The sequence below is a fragment of the Cavia porcellus genome, unplaced genomic scaffold (assembly GCF_034190915.1).
Source record: "Cavia porcellus strain 051 isolate PalLab524CR breed Dunkin Hartley unplaced genomic scaffold, mCavPor4.1 scaffold_2, whole genome shotgun sequence".
Lineage (NCBI taxonomy): Eukaryota > Metazoa > Chordata > Mammalia > Rodentia > Caviidae > Cavia > Cavia porcellus.
In genome coordinates this window covers 107,003,853-107,029,081 of record NW_026947485.1, presented here as the reverse complement: position 1 = coordinate 107,029,081, position 25,229 = coordinate 107,003,853, and the positions used below count along the sequence as shown (strand labels likewise).

The 25,229-nt window shown below is 39.7% G+C and overlaps 2 protein-coding genes across 6 annotated transcripts in view; one reads left to right on the top strand and one right to left on the bottom strand.

The window, feature by feature from the left end:
* Pkd2l1 (polycystin 2 like 1, transient receptor potential cation channel) overlaps window positions 1-25,229 on the bottom strand; it is a 176,334-nt gene that overhangs the window by 52,118 nt on the left and 98,987 nt on the right. The gene's annotated exons all lie outside the window — the stretch shown is intronic.
* Window positions 1-25,229, top strand: part of LOC100719661 (stearoyl-CoA desaturase) — a 32,611-nt gene that overhangs the window by 2,288 nt on the left and 5,094 nt on the right. The window contains exons 2-5 of the mRNA XM_013143283.3: window positions 18,035-18,317; window positions 21,691-21,821; window positions 23,172-23,377; window positions 24,832-25,064. Coding sequence (XP_012998737.2) covers window positions 18,035-18,317; window positions 21,691-21,821; window positions 23,172-23,377; window positions 24,832-25,064 — 853 coding nt within the window. The remainder of the gene's footprint in view (window positions 1-18,034; window positions 18,318-21,690; window positions 21,822-23,171; window positions 23,378-24,831; window positions 25,065-25,229) is intronic.

The following is a 25,229-nucleotide window of genomic DNA, read 5'->3' as shown; positions in this document are numbered from 1 at the left end:
CTCAAATAATTTTTCTCTCTACTTTCACATTTCCACAAATGTATTTACATAAGTAAGATTTCAAGTTAATGGAAAACGATTTGAAAGTATATTCATCTTATTTGTATTAACCTACTTTATATATTCTCAATGATTATTCTTTAATTGCTCATGGATAATAAGGTTGGTTATCACTTTATGCTGACTTTTGAAACTTCAGGCAAATATCAAAATCACAAAAATGAAGAAACTAAAAATTTAAGTGCAAGTTTTCCGTTTTCTTTTTTACTGTCATGACTAAAATGTATCAGGCAATTTATTTTTATTGTGCATTCTACTCTTATTTAGGTTTATAGTTTTACAAACCTCCACATCTAAGAGATAACAAACTTATTTAATTATAAATCTAGTTTCTAAAAGCATACTATCATTATAATTAATGCTGACAGTTCTGAAGACATATCTGTCTCTCAACATCAATTGAAATATTATCTTTATTTACTGAAGCTCATCTCAGATAACTTAAACTAAAATGCACGTGCATGCCTTTCTATTTTTCTGAGAGAATATTTTATTTAAGTGCTTAGTTTTTTCAAGTCAATTAAATGGAGCTTTTTGTAAATTTTGGCAACAAAACATTATCTATGATAGAAAACTATCAAGTGTACTAACATAAATCCACATATAGACATACATAAACATACAATCTGAAGCAGATATCTTCATTAAGATTTTTCATTTGTCACTTTCTCAAAAGCTTCTTTTTTCCCTCAGCTACTAGTTCCATTGTTCTAGATAATTGGTAGCTATGACACTATACGTCAGAATTTCCGATGAATTTACTCTTGGAAGATTTAGATCTGTGACTGTCAATCTTGTCAACTTGATTGAATTAAAAGACATTTGAGGGACAACCCATTTTCCAAGCCCCCTTCTGTCCTTTTAGGCAGAAGCTTTCTTTCTCTTAAAGTCATCCTACTCTTAAAAAAAGACATTGAGGGGAAGGGGGAAATTGTGAGGGCCCTAACATCATAAATGGCTTAACTTACTGATAAGTTCATAGCTGAATGTGATTAGGAAGTGGGGTCCAGTTGGTGAAAGTATTTCACTGGAGTCAGGCTTTTTTTTGGCTCTTTCCTGTCACTTTGCTTCAATGGGATAGTTGCAATGGGATAGTGAGTTTTCCTTCCCGGGCTCTTCTGCTATATTTCTGTCTAGGAGCCATGGGCTGAAATCTCTGAAAATGTGATCTGAAATAAACCTCTCTCCTTTATGTTGTATATGTCAGCTATTTTTGTCCTAGCAATGTAAAAAAGTGACTAATACTACATCTCCAATATATGAAAAAAGAATATCTCACCTCCAAGACAGAGCCTAGGGCATGTTAGCTATTATCAGAGATGAATTTTACAGAGGATGTGAACTTAATTTTAAATGTGATTGTTTGCAAAGATCTTCTGGGTGGACAAAACATCTGCTTTTGCTAAAACTAGATTTTCCTATAGTAAGTAGTGTTGAAATTTTTCTCAAAAAGACTATAAACTGTTCCTTCCCTGACTGTCTGATCAAGACAGCCACTCTCTTAAAATAGCCCTGACTAGGAAGAGAATTAGGTTCAAGTGTGTCCCATTGTCTCATAGGTGAGATGAGAGATTCAAGTGGATACAGAAGAGAAGGGTGGGGGAAGATGCAAAGGCAATAACATATCATAGGAATTAATTATAAGATTAGATGGATGTGTGATGGTTTAGATCTAAAATATTTCCCCAAAGCCTTATGTTTGGAGGTAGGCCCTGGACAGTGGAGGCAAGTCCCTGGGTCATAACTTGGAAGGGTATATTGTCCTTTGTTCTTACTTCCCATTTCTTGGAAATTATGGATTGAGCAGCATTCCTCCACTATACTTTTCTGCCATTTGCTTCTGCTTTGGAGCTGGTAGACACAGACTTAACCACTGAAACTGTGAGAGCCAAAACAAACTTCTCCTCTATTAAGTTCCAGGTATTAGGTATATTGTCCTAGCAGTAGGAAAGTGACTAATACAGAAAATAGGTACTAGGAGTGGGGTTGTTGTTGTGGCTGTATCTTATCATGTGGTTTAGAAATCTTTAGAACTTGTTTGTGAGAGGGGTTTGGAAAAGTGTAGAGAAATAAGATAGAAAATCCTTAACTTGTGGTAAGCAGTACTTTATGTACAGTACTGATCAGAGCTCAAAGGACCAGAATGCTGATAAGACTGATAGCTAAGTATGGTGGTGTACACCTATAATCTGAGCACTCTGGAGGGTGAAGCAGGATGATTGCCATGTGTCCAAGGCCAGCTTAGGTTACACAGTAAATTCAAGACTAGACTGAACTATATAGCAAAACAAAACAAAACAAAACAAAAATATGGCAAAGGCTGGGCTCAAGGAGTTTCAGTTGGGAACAAAGATTTTATTGGAAATGGAAATAGAAGTCATGTGTGTTATACTCTGAAACAAAGTTTGTTTTCATTTTGTTTATGTCCTGAGACTTTGCAATAAACTAAGAATGAGGGTGGTGGACTACTTGATCCTGCAGAGAAAATTGCAAGATAGCCCAAAGTTCAGGCTGAGGCATGGATACTGCTGGCTGCTTTAAACTAGTTTTACAGTGAGAATCAGGAGTAAACAGCAGAGCTAAGTGATTTGCAAACTTTGCAAATTTATCAGAAAGGAAGCATCTGTAGTATTGGGGCAAAGGAGCACATGGTTGCTGAAAAGATTAACATTATAAGGAAGACAAATACTTTGTATCCTGATTATATCTTAAAAGCATCTCAGAAATGAGCAAAATTATGCCCACTACAGTCCCAAAAGTGCAAAAATGTAAACTTTTCATTTGAGAAGAGGGGCTCTCACTGGAGAAAGGTTGTTGAGGAACTGATTTCAGGGTAGTTATTTCACTATATCAGCTCTCCAGGCACTCAGAAGCTTTTGTAGTTACAGGGTGCCTGGCTGTTGCTCATCCTTATGGCAGAGCTAAGCATCATCCAAATAGTGCAGGATTTTAAAGTAGGGATTGTGGAGTCATAGAGGATTCCACCTGATTTTGAAGGTCTGGGAGGCCAAGAAATATGCCCTTAAGAGGATAATATGTGACCCCATGAGGGTAGAGATTCCCCTAACATTGGAAGAACATAAAATATCTGCTGAGAAAAGCTGCCCGCAGTAAGTGGATCCAGGTCAATAAAGAAGCCATGTGGGTTGTGTGAGCTACTTGACCTGAGAGTCTAACTTCTATAAATATTTCAGTAGCTTTGTTTCCACCTTCAAGTAGGATAGTTATGAACGAAAACTTCAGCACTTTTGATTTTTCTTATCACTCACCATGCTTTTCATTTACCTTTAATAAAGACTATTTTAAAAGAAGCAAACAAATTTTTTTGTTTGTATATGTTTTTAGAAGCTTCTGTGCATCAACAGGCATCACCAAGTAGGCCTAGATCAGGAGATCTTACTTTTTACCACAGTTCTGGGGACATCTAGCATGCCAGGCATGAACTAAAATCCCATTCCAAAGGCTAGGCATTTTTTTGGTATCATTTTTGTTTGTTCATTCGTTTTTGCTGTTCTGAGAGTCAAACCAAGGTCCTTGCTTATGCCTGGCAAATTCCGTGCTACTGAGCCACATGTCCTACCCCAGGAGTCATCATTTTCAAATGCATTTCTAAAGTGTAGTATCATTCTCATGAAATCTTTCATATAAAGGCCATCATAATTCTAAATTATCTTTAGTAATATTTTGTCATTTTTATATTTGAAGCTTCTAATATTTAATACTTAGATGTATAAAAGGTAGGTACAGATGAAAGGTAAAGAACTAGGTACTTCGGAAATTAAGGATCCCATTTTCACATTGAATCTTGAGTTTCTCTAAGTTGAGATAAAAGCCTCAGAAGGACATCTGTATGATATAATAAACAGTGCATCTTTGTAATAGGGATGGTTTCTCAAGATTAACAGGTACTACTATATTCTGCCTCTAGTTTATCTTGTGTTTTTAGCTGGTGAATCCTTTGATAGCTTTTAGGTGCTCAAACCATGTCCTCTGTGAAGCTATGGCTTTGGTGGTGAGGTTTCCTTGACCAATTTAACCGACGATTTTCCTCTACATAAGAGCAGGGAAAAGTAACAAAGGGCAAAGTATACAAAATCTCTGTAAATTTTCAAAACCTGGAGTTCATATTCCTGCAATATGGCAGTGTCCCTTATAAATGGATTTATTTTCCACAGTTTCAATTACCAGTGGTGACCTGTGGTCCAAAAATATTAAATGAAAGAAATCGAGAGAGGAGCAAAGATGGCAGATAGACAACAACAGGCTACAGAAGCTCCCTGAGATAGTCAACTTAGAATTCAACATAATACAGAGTGGGGAGCCCTAAACAGAGGGAGATGAATTCTCTCATCCCAAGAAGAAATTAAGGTGACTTGCTGACCATCCGAGGCCCCACCACGACTGGATGAGGTCCTGCTGTGACTTGCTGGGGTCCCGCTGTGACTTGCCAAGCTGTCCAAGGTCCCACCACTTCGAATCACTGGAGGCACAGTTGCGTTGAGTTCAGAGGTCAACAAGCCGAAAGGAGGGCTGAGTTGGCGGGGTGACTGCATCGAACTGTAGTGAATGACAGGAGTTGAACCATTCCATAGAGAGGGGGGCTCCAGCGGACGACATTCTGGGACTGGGTAGGACTGGCAAGTACAAGGGGCAGCAGTGACTTCAGTCCCTTGTTCCCTTCCCAAACGGGATTGGTGGAGTGAGCTACTCCTGGGTCACGTGATCCGGCTGAGACCCAATAGGTTATCTGAGGTCAAGTCCTGGCAGTGGTGGCACGTACTAACCACACTGGCACAGTGGGGCCTCAGAGGTTTGGCCGGTCTGGAGGGGAAGAGGCGCAAAGTAATACAGTGCAGGCCACAGCAGCTTGACTGATCTGGAGAGGAGGGGCCAGCATACATTGTCCCGGTCTGCAACTCACTAGCACATTGCAGTGTGAAAGGTCATCTAGCCAGCGGGCATCAGAAGAATTGTAATCAACAAAGAAAGAAACTGGGGCCTCCTGGAAGAAGCAAAAAAGATAGGAAGAGGAAGCAACAACAAAAGTTCAGGCCCCAACCCTGAGAACATTGACCCAGAACAGGTAAATACAGAGGAAAATGAGAACAGCAAACATGCAATATCAGACACAGCACCAGTGGACATAAAGAGATATATTCGGAATCTCATAGACAAGTTCAAAACTGAAATATTTAACCAAATAAAGCAAGATATAAGAAGATTAATAAAAGAGATATTAAGCACCCCTCAAGCAGACACAGACAGCAGAAGGGAGGAACTCAAACAGAGGAGAGAACCATTTGGTGAAGAATATAAAAAAAATATAGAATACATGAAGCAGATTCAAAGAGATCACCAGGAAATTAAAAAATCTATGGAAAGAGTGTAATTAACAATAAAACAGGGCTGCGTTTCCTTAGTCAGCGGCGGCTGCTGCTGCCTGTGGCCCCGGGCGGCTGGGAGAAGCAGAGTGTTGGTGAGTGAGGCAGCAGAGGTGTAGTTTGACGCGGTGTGTTATGTGAGGGAGAAAATAAAACTCCAGCAAGATCCGGGCCGCGAACGAAAGCAGTGACAGAGGCGCTTGTACCACCGCCTGCAGGAACTTTCTCCCTGACTTGGGGGACCAGACCGGCACCCCACTGCACCAGAGACCATATTGGAAGGGTGAGAGTAACAACTGTGGCTAGGAGCTACGCCCAGCCTGCCGGAACTTTCGCCCTGATGTGGGGACCCAGGCCGGTTTCCTACTGGACCCAGGGACCAGCCCAGTTCAGAGACTGTGGCAGCTGCGGCTGGGACCTCCACCCAGCCTGCAGGAACTTTCACCCTGACCTGGGGACCCAGGCCAGTTCTCCACCAGACCCGGGGACCAGGCCAGATCAGAGACTGTGGCAGTGGTGGTGGCTGGGAGCTCTGCCCAGCCTGAGGAGACACTCTTCCTGGCCTGTTGGAGCAGGCCATAGTTCCCTGCTGGGTCCACTGAGTGGGGCCATTGCAGGGTACCCCATCCCAGGCTGGTGGATCTCTCTCCCACACCTGGAACAACACTTGAAGCTTCTGAATACGGGAAAATGACAAAACGAAAGTCTAAAATGCAATCTCAAACATCCAGCCCATCCCAAGAAAGCCCAGGAGCCATGTGCATAGAAGAAAATATATGCCACATGACTGAAATACCTGAAATAATGGTAACTGAAATAAAGAAGCAAGTATGGGAAGCCTTGAAGGAATTCAAACTAGAAATATTCTCTCAGATGAAAGAAGAATTGAAAAAAGAAATGAAGCAGATGCTAAACATAGCTAAAGAAGAGGCAGTTAAAAAATTAGAGGAACCAAATGGAAGGGTAGAATACCTGGATGAACAGTATAGGAAGCAAACAGAATACATAAAATAGATGCAAAGAGATATACAGGAAATCAAAAACTCCATTGAAAGTTGTAAAAACTGCCTCAATGAATGTGAAGATAGAATCTCAGACCTCGAAGACAAGATTGCAGCAAGTGAACAGGAAAGAAAAGATCTTTTAAAAATAACAAGAAATCAGGTAATAACAATTCAACACCTACAGGACGACGCAAAGAGAAACAACATAAGATTGATAGGGATAAATGAAAAAGAAGGGGACAACATAAAGCATGTCAAGAGGATGTTTAGAGAAGTAATAGCTGAAAATTTCCCAAACATGAGATTGGAAACTGATATCAAGATCAATGAAGCATATAGATCTCCAAATAGTCACAACCAAAATAAATCTACACCCAGACATATAATAATGACATCTCAGAAATTGAACAAAAGAATAGAATATTAAAGGCTGTCAGAGAGAAAAGACAGATGACCTATAAAGGAAAACCTATCAGAATTACAGCAGACTTCTCAGCACAAACAATAAAGTCAAGAAGAGCATGGAGTGATGTATTTCAGATCCTAAAGGAAAATGATTTCCAACCTAGAATGATTACCCTGCAAAACTGTTTCGATGGAGAAATACGATACTTCCATGACAAAGATCAGCTGAAAAACTTCATGAGCACCAAGCCAACCCAGCAAAGAATACTGAAAGACAGCCTGGATAAATTTAGGAAAAAAACACTAAACAAAGCAGACAGTTGAACAGAACAGAAAGATAAACATGCAACAGCCAAAAGATAATATGTCAACAATAAACCAATTTATAACAGTTCTTACTATTAATGTAAATGGTCTCAATACACCAATTAAAAGAAACAGACTGGAAGAATGGATCAAGAAACAAAATCCAACCATATGCTGTTTACAAGAAACCCACTTAACTCAAAAGGATACTCACAGATGGAAAAGTCAAAGGATGGAATACAACTTTCCATGCAACAGGAACCCCCCCAAAAAAAGCTGGGGTAGCTATTTTGTTTGCAGACAATGTCAACTTCAAGCCAATAATGATGAGAAAGAATAAAGATGGTCACTACATACTGGTTAGGGAAAAACTCCAAGAGGAAGATATAACTATCCTAAATATATATGCACCAAACTTTAGAGCACCCAGTTATCAATAAATGTAATCCACCATATCAATAAAGCCAAAAGTAAGAATCACATGATCATTTCCATAGATGCAGAAAATATCTTTGATAAAGTCCAACATTCATTCATGATAAGAACTCTACAGAAAATTGGAATAGATGGTCTTTACCTCAATATAATAAAGGCTGTCTATGACAAACCAATAGCCAGTATGATACTAAATGGCCAAAAATGGAAAGCTTTTACTTTAAAATCAGGCACAAGACAAGGATGTCCTTTATCACCTCTCCTATTTAATATGGTATTGGAAGTACTAGCCAGAGCAATTAGACAAGAGAGAAAAAAAGGGGTAAAGATAGGAAAAGAAGAAGTTAAATTGTCATTATTTGCAGATGACATGGTACTCTACATAGAAGACCCCCTAAACTCAATTAAAAGACTCTTAGATATAATAAATAAATTCAGTAATGTAGCTGGGTACAAAATCAATACTCAGAAATCAATAGCATTCTTATACACTAACAACAAAATCACAGAGAGAGAAATAAGAGAAGCCACACTCTTCACACTAGCAACCAAAAAAATGAAATATTTAGGAATTACTCTTATGAAAGAAGTGAAAGACCTATACAGGGAAAATTATAATACACTGAAGAAAGAAATTGAAGATGATCTCAGAAAATGGAAGACATCCCATGTTCATGGATAGGAAGAATAAACATTGTGAAAATGGCCATTCTCCCAAAACTGTTATACAGTTTAAAGGCAATCCCAATAAAAATACCATCAACATACCTTATAGATCTAGAGAAATCACTCCTAAGGTTCATCTGGAACCAGAAGAGACCTAGAATATCAAAGGCAATTTTAAACAATAAAGGCAAGGCAGGAGGCATCACAGTCCCTGACTTGAAGTTATACTACAAAGCAACAGTAGTAAAATCAACATGGTACTGGAATCAAAACAGAGCAGAGGATCAATGGAATAAATTAGAAGATACAACCACAGCTACAAACACACTCAACAACCTTATCTTCCATTAGGAGCCAAGGAGGTTCACTGGAAGAATGACAGTCTCTTTAATAAATGGTGCTGGAAGAACTGGCTCTCCATTTGCTGAAAACTAAAACTCAACCCAAGCCTATGACCATGTACTAAATTAAAAAAATGGATTAAAGATCTGAATATTAAAACAGAAACAGTAAATCTATTGGAAGACAAATTAGGTAGAAATCTTGAAGACATAGGGGTAGGTAGCGAATTCATGAACAGGACTCAAACTGCATGGGAAATACTTCCCAGAATCAATAACTGAGACTACCTCGTATTAAAAAGTTTCTGTAAGTCAAAAAAAATCTCCAGCATAGTGAAAAGAAAACCCACAAATTGGGAAAAGATCTTAGTGAACTCCCCCTCAGATAAAGGACTTTTGTCTAAAATATATAAAGAATTAAAAAAAATCAGACCCCCAAAATTCAAAGACCCAATCCAAAAATGGGCATCTGAGATGAATACACACTTCTCAGAGGAAGAAATACAAATGGCAAATAAATACATGAAAAAATGTTCATCATCATTGGTTATTAGGGAAATGCAAATTAAAACCACACTGAGATTCCATCTCACTCCTAAAAGGATGGCCAGGATCAAGAAGACCAACAACAAGTGCTGGAGAGGCTGTGGGGAAAAAGGAACTCTCCTACACTGTTGGTGGGAGTGTAGACTGGTACAACCTTTGTGGAGGTCAGTCTGGAGATTTCTCAGAAAGCTGGGATTGGAAGTCCCATTTGTTCCAGCTATTCCACTACTATGCATCTTCCCAGAAGAACTGAAATCATCATACCAAAGTGATATATGCACACCTATGTTTATAGCAGCACAATTTGTAATTGCCAGAGCATGGAAACAACCCAAATGTCCATCAACTGAGGAATGGATAAAAAAGCTGTGGTACTTCTATACAATGGAGTACTACTCAGCTATAAAGAAGGATCACATTGAGGTATTTATCAATAAATGGGCGCAGCTTGAAACCATACTCATAAGTGAACTAAATCAAACTCGCATCTGTGAACTCCGAATAGATTCCCTAGTGTAGGAAATGAATCAAATATATAAAAATACGTGATAACCATGATTCCCCATTATATGGCCTTGAAGCCTTATAAAATTTTCACTCATTAATTGGAATGGCTTTATTCTGGGCTGTTTGATATCATCGCCAGTGATGCAATGAACAGCCACTTTGAAGAAAATAAGACACAATAACAGCTAGTGCCGATTTAATAACATCTTGTCTTAAAGCTGCACCAAACTATGGTTCTTCTGTGTCCATTGATTTTATCATGTTGTAACTTGCTGGATTTTATCGTATGTGGTAGTATAAACAAAAATTGTTATAGGCAAAGAGATAATATAGAAACCATTGATCATTTTTTCTGTTAGCTGGTTCTAAATACTCTACAATGATTTCATCCACTTGAATGGTGTTACACAGTTTTGATATGTTTGATGCTATAGCATATGAAGTTATATTCAAATATTTCAAAGAAAAAGACACTGTGGTAACTACTATTAAGTCAGGTTACTTGGTGGTGAAGCACTAGGTTGCTGAAAGTGTTATGCTTTAACCTGTATTGTTATGTTGTTATGACCCCTATGACGAGATCGTCTCCCTTATTCATTAAAAAATTATTTAATTTTTTAAAAAAATATATCAACCAATAAAAAATGCTCCTCGATCTGTAGGGAAAAAGAAACCCTTTACAACTGTTGGTTAAAGAGTAGGCTAGTACAAACACTGTGGAAATTAGTGTGGAGATTCCTCAAAAAATTAGGATTAGAGATCCCATTCAACCCAGGTATTCCCCTTCTGTGTGTCTTCCCAGAAGGACTGAAAAACATCACACCACAGTGACATATGTGAAACCATAAGGTTCAAAATATACAATAGTCACTGTGAAATGGGAGGAAACTGTTCAATAAAAAGAAGAAACTAAGATAGGGGAAAAGAGAAAGGTTAGAAGGGAAAAGAAAAAAATGCAAGTTAGTTATACCATTAGTGTCACTTAGTTCACTGAATAGGAAAGGTTGTGCTAATATTGATTAAAGAAATTTTTATGCCCATATTTTGTACTTGGTGACTAAAGATAATGTTGTGTAATTTATCAACAATTGTTACTTTTTCATTATTTTGTTGTGAAAATTTGTTTTACCTTTTCTTCTTAATATTAACAAATAAAGTAATTTATAAAAAAAAATCTATGGAAAGATAGCAAATCAGCTTGAAAGAAACTAAGAATAGATTATCCAAACTGGAGGACAGATTTGCAATGTGGGAGTATGAAAGGGAAAACTTTTTAAAAATAACAAGGAAACAAGCAGTAACAATACAAAGGCTAGAAGATAACAAAAGAATCTATAATGTGAGAATAAAGAATGTAAATGAAGAAGCTGGGATACAAACATAGGAACTACAAAGGTTATTCACAGAAATAATTAAGGAAAACTTCCCAAATATAGGAAAAAGAAATGATATTCTGATATGTGAGGCATACAGAACTCCAGCCACCTACAACCAAAACAAAGCTACACCCAGGCATATAATAATCAAGATCCCAGAAATTCAATATAAGAACAGAATATTAAAAGCTGTTAGAGACAAGAAACAGATAACCTGCAGAGGAAGACCCATCAGAATAATGGCAGACTTCTCGGCACACACCATCAAGTCAAGAAGAGACTGGAGCGAAATATTCCAAGCCCTAAAAGAAAATAACCTCCATCCCAGATTGATATACCCTGATAAACTGTCTCTAGAAATTAATGGAGAAACAAGATGCTTCCAAGACAAAGAGGAACTTGGGAAATTTGCAACCGCCAATCCGTCTTTACAGAGAATACTCCAGGTCATTCTAGAGAGAAAGAGATAAAAGTACTAGGATTCCAGGAACAGTGGCAGAGAGGCCTCAATGAATGGAGCAGAAAACAGAATGAAGAAGATAAGCAGACAACTGATGGCAAAAAAGGAGCATAACAGAAATGAGGCAGAGAAGATTTTATTCAAATCTGATATGGTTGATAGCATCAAGTCTGAGAGTATAGGCAACTGCAATGACGATGACAAGACTCGACAATACACATTCTGGTTTGATAACTGCTGGGTTTTGAAATTCTATACTATATATGAAGTTGTGTTTTTATTAATACTGTTATGTACTGACATATTCAATTATACTAATGTCTGATAATATAGCCAATTCTATTGGAGATAACAAGAGACAACACAGGAACCATGGTAGAATGATTTGTACAATGGTCTTATATGTTTATTTCATTTCATGTGTTTATAGGAATATGTTTTGTTTTGCCTTGCTTTGTTTTGTTTCTCCGTATAATATAGAAAGGATAGAAATACATGTTAAGACTCATGCATGTGTAGAATTTATAAACAGTTTATGAGAACTGATCTTATGACACACGATGAAATGAACAAATACTTTGAAGAAAAAGAGGCACTAAAGTATTCAGTGCTGATCCTAGGGGTGTCATAATGTGAAACCCAGCAATGGTATTATTTTTTGTTCAGAGTGATATTAGCCTCCTTGGGTTTATTCAGTCTCAACATAATTGAAGATATGGATAACTGCATGTATGTTTAAGTGTATAGGATAACCATATTTCTAAGTTTTTTTTGGATAGTTGAACAGAACTGGTTACAATCTCACTGTTTTTTTTTTAAATTTTATTTAAGGAAAAAATAAGAAAAAAAAACAGAAAAAGGGTACAAGTTATACAGAATTTCAGAAAAAATAAATAGTAGGAAATCACTAGTTAATTACATATTGTCATCTTAGAAACAGTTGTTGAAGTTACAAAATTAAAGCATGTAGAGGAGACTTTCAAACAGTGAGACTGCAAACAATTTTGTTTAATGATCCAACAAAACTCAATAATACGGTTATCTATCTTATACACTTCAATATATATGCAGTTATATCTTTTAGAGAACTTTCATTTCCTATCTTTTGTACAATGACAATTACACATTTTGGGTTTTATTACTCCCACAGTTCTTATTACTTTTTTTTTGAAGAAAGTAAAACCAAATGTGACATACCAGGACAGAGTCAGTCAAATCAAAAGGATGGACATAAGGGCTGGGGATTTAGCTCAGTGGCATAAGCACCTGCCTTGAAAGCAGGCAGTCGTGAGTTTGATCCGTGGTACCGATAAAAAAAAAAAAAGGAAAAAAAGACAAAAAAAAAAAAAAAGGATGGACATAATACATAATGTAAAAACAAAATACAAGGTGATCAACAATGGTTACCATAATGCCTCTTGTTATCTTAAAAAGAATTGCCTATATCATTAGTTATAATAAAATTGAACAAAACAGTAAAGAATAAGACCAATAAAACCAAAACATTGGAGACATTAGAGGACTTCAAAAGAAGATAATAGTCAACCAGAATGGGTGTCACAATGAATCTTATTGTCTTCATAGTTGTTGCCTAAACTTTCAAACTTGGTACTATCTAGCATAACAGAATAGAGGAAAATCAGTCAAAACAAGATTGTGAGAGCAATACAGAGTTCCAAATCAAGTTAATAGGAAATCAAAGTGGGTTACTATAATATATCCTGCTATTATTTATTTATTTTTCCCTTAATTAAAAGTATAAAAATGAAAAAGTAGATAATAAAAAGGAGATTGAGACAAAAAAGAGGGCATAGCAACAAAACAGTGCAGGTCAAAACATAGCCATTTAAGCAAACTAGTGTTTCACCACAAGATAATCTCAACATGATAGTAGTTACCATAGTGCCTTTTTCCTTAAAATCTTTGGGTATAACTTTGTATACTGTAGCATCAAACATATCAAGACAATGTAAAACCATTCAAAAGAACCAACAGTATTACAGGATATTTAGAATCAACTAACAGAAAATGAATGATGGTTTCTGTATAATCTCCTTGTCTATAAAACTTTTTGTTTATATCATCACATATAATAAAATCCAATATGATACAACACGTTAAAACCAATGGAGACAGAAGAACAAAAGCTTGATGGGACTTCAAAACAAGAGGATATTAAATCAGCACTACCTATTATGATGTCTTGTTTTCTCCAAAATGGCTGTTCCTACCATCCAACTTTCTCTGCCTCATTTCTGTTGAGCTCTTTTTCTGTCATTAGTTGTCAGTTTGTCTTCTTCATTTTGCTTTCTGCTCCATTCATTGTGGCCTCTCTGCCGCTGTTTCTAGAATCTTGGTATTTTCATTTTTAGAATATCCTGCAGTAATCTCTGTAGAGTTGAATTGGTGGTTGCAAATTCTCCTAGTTCCTCTTTTTCCTGGAAGCACTTTGTTTTTCCATCAATTTCTAGGGACAGTTTGCAGGATATATCAATCTTGGCTGGAGGTTATTATCTTTCAAAGCTTGAATTATTTCCCCCCACACTCTTCGTGATTTGATGGTTTGTGCCGAGAAGTCTGCTGTAATTCTGATGGGTGTTCCCTTGTAAGTGATCTGTTTCTTGTCTCTGATGGCTTTTAATATTCTGTTCTTATACTGGATTTCTGGAATTTTGATTATTATATGCCTGGGTGTAGCTCTGTTTGGGTTGTAGGTTTCTGGGGTCCTGTATGCCTCATACATCCGAGTATCTTTACCTTTTGCTAAATTAGGGAAATTCTCCTGGATTATTTCTGTGAATAGCTTTTGTAGTTTATTTGTTTGAGTCCCTACTTCTTTTTTTATGTTCTTAATTCTTAGGTTGTAGATCCTCTTATCATCTTCTAGTCTTTGTATTATTGCTGTTTGTTTTCTTGTTATTTTTAAGAAGTTTTTCATTTCATGCTCCCACCTTACAAATCTGTCCTCCAGTTCTGATAATCTATCCTTAGTTTCTTTCAAGCTGTTATGCCAGCTTTCAATAGAGTTTTTAGTTTCCTGGTAATCTCTGTGAACCTGCTTCACGTATTCTATGTTTTCTCTATTTTCTCCATCAAAGAATTCTCCCCTTTTTTTCTGTTGTTCCATTCCACCATCTGTTTTTTCTTGGGCTGTGCTTAGCATTTCCCTAAGTATTCTACTTATTTCTTGCTTTATTTCATTAAATACTTCATTTTTGAGCTCATCTATGAGGCTCCAGAGATACCGCTTTATATCTATAGGTGACGTGTCTGATATTGCATGTTTTCTGTCTTCATTCTCTTTTGCATTTACCTTTCCTGGATCAGTATTCTCAGGATTGGGGACTGAGGGGCCTTTCTTGCTGCTTCCTTTCCCCATACTTTTTGCTCCTTCCATACAAGTGTATGTAGGAGGCCCAGTTTTTTTTTTTTTTTTTTTTCTCTTTGTCTGTTGCAGTTTGTTTGAATCTGCCGGCTAGGTGTTCCTGCCCACTGTAGTGTACAAGGAGACACAGACCTGGGCAGCCTCTGCTGGGCCTGCCCCTCCAGGTCAACCTACTGAATGCTTCACTGCTAGGGTGCACCACCAGGCGCAGGGACCTGATTTGGGCTAGCCTACAGGATCTTAGACCGCAGCGTCACCAGGCCAAGCGCTCCCCACCACTCCCGCTTGAGAGGGGAATATGCGACTAAAGTCACTGCAGGGCCCTGTTCCAGCTAGTCTGCTTGTTCCCAGAATGTCCTCTGTTGGAGCCTCCTAGTCTATGAAAGGGTCCCCATTTCTCTCACTCACCGCAGGTCGATGACTGCCTCCCTGCCAGTCCTGCTCTCAATGCCGTTTGGTTCACCGATTCCAGCTCTCAGAGCTTTCGCGCATCTGTCTCCCTGCCGTGCAGATTGGGACATAGCATCATCAGCAGGAAATTCAAATCGTGGCTTCCAATGGCACGGGATCCAGCTTCTGCAATGAGATTTTATCTGTTCCTGTTATAGCATCAGGATTGCATTTCCAGTTGGTTTCTCTCAGCTTACTTTGTTCCTGAGTTGGCAGGGTACATCTCCCCTCACGTAGGACTCCTCACATGGCACCGCTCCTGGATTCTAAGCTGGTAATCTCAGAGAGCCTCCGTGGCTGCTGTTACTTGTCTGCCATGTTCTCCAGGAAGTCAATCTCACTGTTTGAATCCCCACTTTATAAGCTCCACTTTAGTATCTTGAATAACTATTTGTAAGAAAACAATTCATAATCATCAACTAGTGATTTCTTACTGTTTATTTTTTCTTTGAAATTATATATTATTTCTTCCCATTTTCTGTTTTGTTTAGTCTTTCTTTAAATTAAATTAAAAAAAAAAAAAAGAAAGACACTACAGTACCCAGTGCTGATCACGGAGTATCATGATGTGAAATCCAGCAATACTATTATTCTTTGTTCAGAATGATTTTAACCTGCTTTAGTTTCTTTAATATAAATATAAATGAGGATATGGATAACTGCATGTATATTTAAGTGTATAGGATTGACAACTATGTTATTAAGTTTTTGTTGGACAGTTGAGCAGAACTATTTGCAGTCTCACTGTTTGAATTCCCACTTTACATGTTCTACTTTAGTATCTTGAACAACTATTTGTAAAACAATATGTAAACATCAACTAGTGATTTGTTACTGTTTATTTTCTCTGAATGTATGTATTATTTCTATCTATTTTCTGTTTTGTTTAGTCTTTCTTTAAATAAAATTTAAAAAAAAGAAAGAAATCCAGAAATAAACAATTCATAAGTTTTAAGTTATGCACAAATCTGAGTAGAGTGACAAAACCTCCTGCTGTTTCACTATATTCTGTCTGTAGCAAGAATTTTCTCTGTCCAGAATATTCATGCTGTTCACCCACTAGCCACTTAGTAGCCACCTCAGTTATCAGATCCACTCTTTTACAGTTGTACAGCTTGTACATAGGCTTTGGAACTATACTCAGCTTTGGGCATCCACTGAAGTCTTGGAACACATCCCCTGTGGATAGAGGTGGGGGGGGGCTGCAATTGCCATTAAATTCTAGTTCCTCTTAGCTCTAGTCAGATAATTGAGGCCTCCTGCAGAATACAGTCCTGTTTCTGCCACATGTTCTGCTCTTACCAGTGACTTAGCCATTGCAAACCCTCGAAGGCTACATACTCCTTCACAGCACAAATTATTCCTCAGTATGTGGCCCTAAGGTCATATGCTTTTATTTATTTATTATTATTTGGTGCTAGGGATAAGCCCAGGGCCTTATGCATGCTAGATAAATACCACCAAGCAATATCCCTAGACTCTTTCAAAACTTTATTGTGCAACAAAATCTTACAGAATTGCCCAAGCTGGCCTTGAACATTGTCTTAGCATTCAGAGCAGCTGGGATCATAGGCCTATACCACTGCACCAGGCTCTTACACTCTTTCACAGCCCACTTATCCTGAACTCAAAAGTCAAAAGGATGTGAGGGTGGGGACAACTGTGGAAAGGAACAGAGTTCCACACTGACAGGAAAATACAACCACCCTAGAGTCTCACTGTGATACACTGGGGATCTCAAAAGTAACCCCAGCATTCCTCAGCAGTGTCTTTCGAATCCTTTTGTCATTGGCAAGACTGACAAAGGCAAAATTACCCAAATTTAGTTATAGAGTCTAACTAGATATTATTAGCAATTAATGAACCATGCCAACCCTGCACTCTACAGAATACAGGGAAAGCTTCTTCTGCACAGAAGCAGAACAGTGATAATTGAGGTGCAAGAAGGAAGGAGGACATTTTAAAAAATGATTGTTAACATGAGGTTACTGTTGATTACTTTTATCACTGATATATTTATTTAGGTAAAGGATAAAGACAAATAACTTCCTTATCATGCTGGCACTAGTACATTGGAATGTTCTGCTTTGTGAAAATCTTGTCCATTTTGGGAATTAATCTGCTTCTTTAAAGCTTCAACTTGGTCATAGCACATTTTGAATGAGTAATTCTGTTTGGATTGTTAAGGCCTGGTAAAGGAGTTTACTCTAAAACAATCACTTCCCGCAAATTTCCTTTTATAATGGCCCCCAAATTCAGAGTTCTCTGGTAACCTTTGAGCTTCTAGGTAACACATTGGTAAAGGAGACTGTCCAGAGTGCCAGAGAGAATATGACCATCTTTTCTGAGTTACACTGCCTTCAACAGGTAAAAATGTGGATTGCAGTTTGGGTTGACTTCATTACCCAATTTTTGTTTCCTAAGCTTTAATATAAAGAAAAATTCAGTTGTATGCATACATTTATGCGTACATTCATACATTTATGGGGCTTCCTTTGTGTGTTGCTAGGGATGCACCCTCTTTCTTTCTGCGCTTCACCCTGTCATCTGGCTCCTAATCAATCTGCAGGTTTTGGAAACCTCCTTCAATTTCAGATCGTGGTCACTCCATCCTCACATGACCTGGGTGCCTCTGTTGCCCCTTCCACCAGCTGCGGTCCTGAGCAAAGGGCCCTGCGCTCCCACTGACTCCTCTCTTCCCTCTCCTTGCAGGTCTCAGGCTCCTACACGACCACCACCACCATCACAGCACCTCCCTCTGGCAGTCTGCAGAATGGAGGCGAGAAGGTGGAAAAAATGTTCCTCTATTCAGAGGAAGACATCCGACCTGAATTGAAAGATGACATTCGAGACCCCAACTATGAGGACGAGGAGGGTCCTATGCCCAAGCTGGAGTATGTCTGGAGAAACATCATCCTGATGGGTCTGCTGCACGTGGGAGCCTTGTATGGGATAGCATTGGTTCCCTCCTGCAAGTTTTATACCTGGCTGTGGGGTAAGCAAGTTCTCTGTGGGGTTGGGATGCAGGAGTGTCATTTCTGGTAGTTTCTTAAGACGAGTGTTGGGAAGTGACCCCTGAGCCCATGTGCAGGGGCTTTGAGGGGAAGAACAGGGGTGCAGAGGCATCTTCGCCTGCATGAGCTTTACTGTTTCTGTTTGAGTTATTAGTTTGGCTGCTTGTGGGAGCTGTGGGCTCCTGACACTAAACCAGGTTTATGAGCTATGAGCTTCATGAGCTCATAGCTTTATGAGCTATGTGTTGAACCTTGTCACAGGACAGAGTAAAGGAAAACTGCTTAGGACCAGAGATCTCTGAAGAGTGTGTAACACAAAGAGGCTTGCCTTCTTGGCCAGATCTGGTTGGTTGGAAAATTGTTGGCCAGAGGACCCAGGTGAAATTAAGACAAAGGCTGTGTAACCTAATTGCATGAATGTTTTGTTCACTTGCTCCAGGTATGCAAGGCAATGAAATGTCCTTAGAATCTGATTGTAGAAATGTTGTCTGTTGCATTCCCCACTCAGTCCCTCTTTCCTGGGCCCTGGTATGCCAAGGTCAGAGCAGTGAGAGCAGTTAGAGCACCCTCTAACACTAGTCCTCCCTACCTCTATTCATCCCTCTGTGGCAGGGACAGCCAGGTCAGAGTAGAGAGTCCTATGCAGCTGTGGCCTTCAGGCTGCTTTACTGAAGGAGACAGTTGCCACTTTTCCCTGAACAGTCTTTAGCTAAACTCTGTCTGAGATCTATGAATCATGCCAAGAGCAGAGCCTGTGTCCTGAGTTCCTACATATGCTTTTCAGATGGTTGCACCCCCTTAATGTCTGAGTTAGCAATACTGAGCAATACTGAGCCCTGCAGCCCCACGGGTACAGTTGAGCTATCTCAGGGGGTGGTGAACCAGTACTCCTTTTCCAGAAGACAAAAAGTTTTCCAGAGTGGTCACAGAAATGGATGTTTTCTGACAGCTCTATCTTGGGGGTACTGTTGTGGACCAGAAGTGGCTAGTTTACCCGATGTTAACTGTCTCCCCTTCGTACCTGTGATAAGGTCTTTCAGCTCTGTCTTAGCATATCCTCCAAATGTCCCAGAGAAACATAACTGAGAAGATCCCTTATCTCATGATTGCAGGTTTTCTAAGTACCAACAGTGCACTCTTAGCAGTGGGAAGAGTTCTGAGTTTACATGGTATTATCTTTGCTATAGAGACACCTGCTGGAAGCAGGTGAGGTGTAGCAGTTATGTGTATCTGTAGACAAGGAAGGATTATTCTGTTTGTGAAGGAAAGGCTACTTGTGTTTCTCACTGCTCTGAGACCCAGAGAGCTTAGGTGCAGCATGATGAACCCAGAGTAGGTACTGAATTCTCTGGGGAGTCTGTGGACTTTATTGTCCACTCCTCCTAAGACATAAGTCTTCATGACTAGCTTTATGATCTGCAAATGCTTTTCAGCCTTGGCAGTCCCCGTGGGCCTTATTCATTTCAGAGTTTGACCAGACTGCATGTACTTGGTGCCAGTGCAGGGGGCAAAATGCTACTACAAAGCCAAGGTTTTTGGTTCCCTGTCCATAGGTGTTTGTTATGACTTTGGGCAGAAACATGGAACAAAGAGCCAGGTGGTGACATGTTTTACTTCTGTGCACGAGATTTTGATCATGACGTCAATGACAGTAGAGTCAATCTTGAAATGGGGATTTCAGAACTCCTAGATTTTAAGGAAAATTGTTGGCTAGAGGACCCAAGTTGGGCATCTTCCCACCTTTAGAGTTTACCAGCTTTTCTTGTTTTACCCCAAGGAAAATGAAGACTTTCCAACTGGTTGTGATTCTAGCATTTTTATGACTGTGAAACTATGACATGGTTTTGTGTGTTTCCTTTTGGAGCTATTCAGAAGAGCCCCCAGGGCAGAGCTGAAGAGTTATTTCTGGCATCGCTGAGAGCCAATGTTGAAAACTTCTCTGTCTCCTCCTAGGGAAACTATGAAATATTGCTTAATTATTGATGTGCACACTAACAGTCCTTCCCTGGGGAGGGAGATTAGCTTAACCCACTCTAGCCTTCTATTTGACACATTAAGACATGTGTCTTTAATAGGTACCAGAGAAGTTGGATTCTTATCCCAGTTCTCCTGTTAATTTGGGGTTACATGTGCTTTCAGAGGCAATGAGCTCGGGGCATCTGAAGCATGAAACAATTGAAGATGATCCCTTGGAACCTAATCTCACTATTTCTGCTTTATCTAAAGCCCTTTCCTTTCTCAAGCAATTTTAGGCCTCTGACCCCCTTGGGATTTTTCCAGGTAGAGACTTGGTCAGGCACTGTATTGAGGGAAGGCACAGATTGGCACATGACTATGGAGGCTGAAGATCATGTGGGGCCTCAATTCCAAGAGTGTGGCAGAACATTCTATGGACAGATTCTGGCCTTATGGTCCCTCTAGAAGGACAGAACAGGATGTAAGAGGAAGGGCAAGGAAAGGAGGAAGCTGTTTACAAAATTATTGTCATTGACTACAGAAGATCACAGGACAGTTTGTCACAGTGCATGGTGTCTTCAGGATAAATTCAGTGGCCACTGAGTATCCACTGTTTCCATCTGTCCCCTAGGAATGACACTGTTTAAGGCCTACCAGAGCCTCAGTCTCTGTCTTCTAGAGCATGTGAGCAGGAGAAGAGATATGACATCCAGCACACCCTTTCCACTTACAAACCATACGCGGCACCTCCTGAGCCTGCAGGACAACATGAGGGTGTTTTGACATCTGACAGCATTGTCTAGAATTAGCATTGACAGAGAGTCTGGGCTGATGGAGGAATTTAGCAACCTAAAAAAACTCTGCAGCTGGCTCCAGATACAGCAGTGGGTAGAGGGTGGTTACAAATGGTAGAGCTTCAATAAGAACTGGTGACAGAAAAGCTAGCTTCAAACTGGGGTTGCAGTTTTATTAGCCATGTGACCCTGGATAAACACTTGGCTTCTCTCAAGATTCATTGCTTCAGTTGCACTGTGTCATATTACTAGCACTTGACCTGATCAGCTTACACAATGAATATGAAACTATTCATATTTCTGTTGAACTTTGAGCCACTATGCAAATATGACTACATGAAGGGTTTTCTTCCTTTTGGCCTCCTGAGTCAGAAGGGTTCTGGAGCTTATCTCCAATCCTAGATAGAGAAGCTGGGAGGCAATAAAGCTTTTTCAAATGGTGAAAGCTGAGGCCTCTTTGATGAAGGCCACCCTACTATTTAGGGGAAGGCAGCTCTTTACCCAAAGCTCTAAGAAGACACAGACATGGCATCAGGAGAGTGTCTATGACATTTCCCTGGTAGGACTTTCTTGTTGATGACTTTCCCACTCTCTCGTCTGGCAGGGTATTTCTGCTTCTTTGTTAGTATCCTGGGTGTCACAGCAGGAGCTCATCGCCTGTGGAGCCATAGAACTTACAAAGCGCGGCTGCCCTTGAAGGTCTTCCTGATCATCAGCAATACAATGGCGTTCCAGGTGAGAAACCAGTGCTGCTCTGCTCTGCGATCTCAAACTGTTGATGTTTCCAGGTGGAAAAGAGGGGATCAGCACCTAGTTAGGATCTCCAGCAGAATGGCCACTGCCTGGTCTAGTCTTCTGCTGTCACCTCAAGTGCAGGCTCAGGGCTGAGGTCCACCAACCATGGGGATCTTCAGAGTCTGGAGGATAGCAAATAGGAGATGAATGGGACAAACTATCCTGGTACAGGGTAACTTTCCATTCCAGAGTCCCTGTGCTATCACACAATGTAACTGTTAAGATCTTTTGCCATAAAGAGACATAGTATAAAGTTAAGTATGGACCCTGGTGTCCTGGGCAGTCAAAAGGCACTAAATTCACACTTTACTGTGACAGCTATACGATCCCAGCACAGATAAGATAGAAGATGATGTGTCGCGGACTCATGACCTGTGTTATGTCAAATAAAAAGAGCAAACACTTTCATAGAACCAGCTGTGCTAGCAGTGTTAACTCATTAAGTCTTCACAATGTTTTAGCAGAAAGGTGCTATTTTTACCTCATTTTACAGATGAAGAAACTGGCTCACTGTAAGATTAGACAGGCAAACTTTGTGGTCCTGTCTTGGGCTGCCATGCTAACTAAGTCTAGGACAGAATTCAGTGGAGGGAGAAGAGGAAAACAGCAAACCAGGTAAACCCCCCTTGTTAGGATGATATCTGAGGTGATGATTACCTTTGTGTAATCATTTTTGTCCTAGCAACATTCACTTAGAGTCTTGTGATATTATCTTTGTGGGGCAAAGGGAAGAAAGAAACATATTGGCATGTTTTTCAGTGGTTGGAAAGAATCCCAAAGAAACCCTGAGATCTTCTGGAAATGTGGTCATTGTCATGAATTACATAAGGGCTTGTTATTGGGTTGGATAAGTCATTACTCGGGGTGGCATCAGGATTATGTCTGCTGAAGCTTTATCTATGCTCAAGCACACAAGGATACAAAGCCACCTGACACATAATCTGTGCCTAAGGATCAGATGATGCGTTGAGACTCTGTCCTTCTTTCTTGAAGACCTGCAATTTTTTTCTAATTAAGTGATTTGAGTGCTGGGAGTTAACTGCTTTCACATAGATCTTTTAGGAAGCAGCAGTGCTATTTTTGTGGATGTGCTTCCAGCAGTGCTATTCTATAAGGTATTTCTCCACATAAGTTTTGGAAACAAGTGTGCACCTTCTTCCTTAGAGCTAGAGTCCTGGGGGCTTTGTGAGGGTGGTCTGAGAGCCCTAGGCCCATGGAGACATCTACGCATTGACTTCTCTCAGAAGGCCATCTCTCTTCAGGCCTGTGTTCTTTTTCTTTATCCTTCAGAATGATGTATATGAATGGGCACGAGACCACCGTGTCCACCACAAGTTCTCAGACACACATGCTGACCCACACAATTCCCGGCGTGGTTTTTTCTTCTGTCACGTGGGTTGGCTGCTTGTGCGTAAAAACCCAGCTGTCAAAGAGAAGGGCAGTTTGCTGGACATGTCTGATTTAAAAGCAGAGAAACTCGTGATGTTCCAGAGGAGGTGAGTGAAGGAGGGATGGGGATGGGAATGTGGTCCTGAGTACCTGGAATTTGGTGACCTCACTTTTTCAGTTGGGACTTACAAAATAGAAGCTGGTGATTTCTTGGGTTTGTACATTCAAAAATCATCATTTGATCCCCATTAGTAACGTCCTGAAGGTTCACAACCCTTCTTTCTCACTTTTTCTAAAAATTATTTTAATGAAGTTCATCAAATGCAGTAAATGTTCATTGACCTGTGAATATACACAATGAATATAATAATGAGTCCTTCCCTTCAAAGTATTTGTAGGCTATTAGTGGGTGGAGGAATAAGTGAAATACTCCGTGACCATAATACGATGGGGAAAGTTTCTTGTACCATGAGATATACAGAATAGTGAAAACTGTCAGTAGGGAACTCCAGAAAGTGTTTTGAACTAAGTAGCATTATGAAGTGTTTTGAACTAAGTAGTATTATAATTTTGAACTCAGTAGCATCCATTGATACAGATTTTAACAAATATGAATGAATAGGGATCCTGAGACAGAAAGCAGAATGAACCAAAGCCTCAAGCAGATTTTAGAATCACTGTCTTTCTTCTCAAGTATAGAGTTTGGCAGAAAAAAGGACTACAAGAAAGACTGAGGCCATCGTGTAGACTCAGGTCATGAGTCACAGATTAGGAATTGATTCAGTTGGTATGAGGGAACCTCTAAAGCATATTCAGCAGTCATGTGTATAGTCACAGAGACCACTCATTACAGGGAAGGAAAAAGGAGCCAGGGGGGAGAGGCAAGGACACATGAGAGGAAGTAGAAGGGACCTAGGTTAACAAATTAGGGGCCAGAACAAAAAGGAGTTGGACTCGGGGAATATCAATGACATAAGTCAAAGATGTGACTGCTAAAGGGATGCAGGTCATCCGTTCCTTTGGAATGTCAGTGGCCTGGTTTATGTCAGAGCCGTGAGTAGGCCAGAGCCTCTGGAGAGACAGTCACCTAGGTGATCAAAAATACTCAGTGTGCTTCCTGTGAGAAAAGCAGAGCTTTTCAAAAATTAGAGAGTGGCAGCAAGAAATCGAGGCATTATGCCAAAGAGATGACTGCAAGAGAAAGGAGTCCAAAAGCAGACAGACAAGTGAGCAGGCCATTGAACTCAGGCCATGAGTTTGTGTTTTGACCCTGAGCTGTTTGAAGAACACAGTCTTAGGTATTCCTGGAAAAGAACAATGAAATTCAAGCCCGGAGATGGTGTTGCTACGCTGGTTACTGATTGTGTGACTCTAGGAAAATCATTTAATATGCTTTCGTTGCAACCTCTGAAAAATGACACGCCATTACCACACACTCAAAAGATTTTCCATTCCATTCTCACAGCCTAGGACAGAAACAGCCCAGTCCAGTGACAGTGGACAATACACCAGGTCTCTGTGAGTGTTCTGTCCAGGAACTCTGTATGCTCTCTCCACACAGGTACTACACACATGCTGTCCTGTTGCTATGTTTCATCCTGCCCACACTTATCCCCTGGTATTTCTGGGGAGAAACTTTTCTACACAGCTTGTTTGTCGCCACTTTCCTGCGGTATGCCTTTGTGCTCAATATCACCTGGCTGGTCAACAGTGCTGCCCACATGTATGGATATCGCCCCTATGACAAGAACATTAAGCCCCGAGAGAGTCTCCTGGTTTCAGTAGGAAGTATGGGTAAGTAAACAGTCCGCAGCAAGACCACATCTGGTGGTGTCTTGGTTAGGGTATTCTGCTAGGAGCCAGAAGCACAAATCTGTTTTTATGACGACATATATCTTTTTTCTTTTTCCATTATAAAATGAAGAGACACTATTTTAGGAAATCCTCATGAGAGTCAGA